Raw genomic sequence first — 1,005 nt, forward strand, 5'->3', positions numbered from 1 at the left:
GGTCAGGAGTTCAGCATCAGTTACCATGGTGATTAACGCCAGCAACAAGTGAACCACAGTCATAGTACTGAAAACCCAGAGTTAAACTTGAAGTTACCTTGATGACCTGAAATCTTGCTTCGTAGTACAGGCCTCTGAAGTCTGGGTGAGCCTCGGATGTGTCTTTGTATGGTGTCTCACTCTGTCTAGTAGTAATAATGATTATAATAATTATTATTATTATCATAATAAAAATAAAAATGATGACAATAATAATAATAATAATAATAATAATAATAAGAAGAAGAAGATAATGAAGCTTTTAAACAGACTCTTGAAACATTTGACATACAACATGATGACTGATGACATCATCACCTGTCATCATGACATGAAGCTGTGCTGTGTTGCAGAATAAACCGGTGATGGTGTTTGGACTGGTCACCATCACTCTGTGTGTGGGTTACCTGGGCTACCTGCACGCCACGAAAGAAAACGACCAGCAGCTGTATGAGGCCATCGACAGTGAGGGGGAGAGATACATGAGGAGGAAGACCTCCAAATGGGACTGACGTCACTGTGTGTGTGTGTGTGTGTTCATGTACTGTGACGACAGTGAATTAAAATCTGACTGGACTGAAACAAGGACACCTGTCAAGTTTTCTCTGAATACCAACATTAAAGTGTGTGAGTTCACCTGCCAGGCTGCCGTGTTTTTCACTTTGACTAGACAAAAGAAAACATTTGGATACATCATCTGGAGCTCTGGGAACATTTATGATACCAATTAATCAAAAATGTTATTGATTACAGATTAATGGATAATAAAAGTTTATTTGCAGCCATAATTTGGGACTTAACAAGATTCCCAGCACAGCTTCTTGTAAATTCAAACCTGAGCAGTGGTCTGTGTTTATCATAAGTAAATGAGGACTGTCTGGACAGCACCAAAACACCTCTGAAGCCTAAACCTGCATCTGGATCATGGTCAGTTGCGCTGTTAAGCATCCAGGGCAAACACATCAG

The 1,005-nt window shown here is 40.0% G+C and overlaps 1 protein-coding gene across 1 annotated transcript in view; it reads left to right on the forward strand.

The window, feature by feature from the left end:
- Nucleotides 1-675, forward strand: part of smim8 (small integral membrane protein 8) — a 5,646-nt gene extending 4,971 nt beyond the window's left edge. Inside the window, exon 2 of the mRNA XM_023410353.2 lies at nt 393-675. Within this exon, the coding sequence (XP_023266121.1) occupies nt 393-551 (159 nt within the window). The 3' untranslated portion in view covers nt 552-675. The remainder of the gene's footprint in view (nt 1-392) is intronic.
- The last annotated feature ends 330 nt before the right edge of the window (nt 676-1,005 follow it).

This window comes from Seriola lalandi, unplaced genomic scaffold, assembly GCF_002814215.2.
Source record: "Seriola lalandi dorsalis isolate HSWRI2012SDOR001 ecotype SW California unplaced genomic scaffold, Sedor1 jcf7180002054423, whole genome shotgun sequence".
Taxonomy (NCBI): domain Eukaryota; kingdom Metazoa; phylum Chordata; class Actinopteri; order Carangiformes; family Carangidae; genus Seriola; species Seriola lalandi.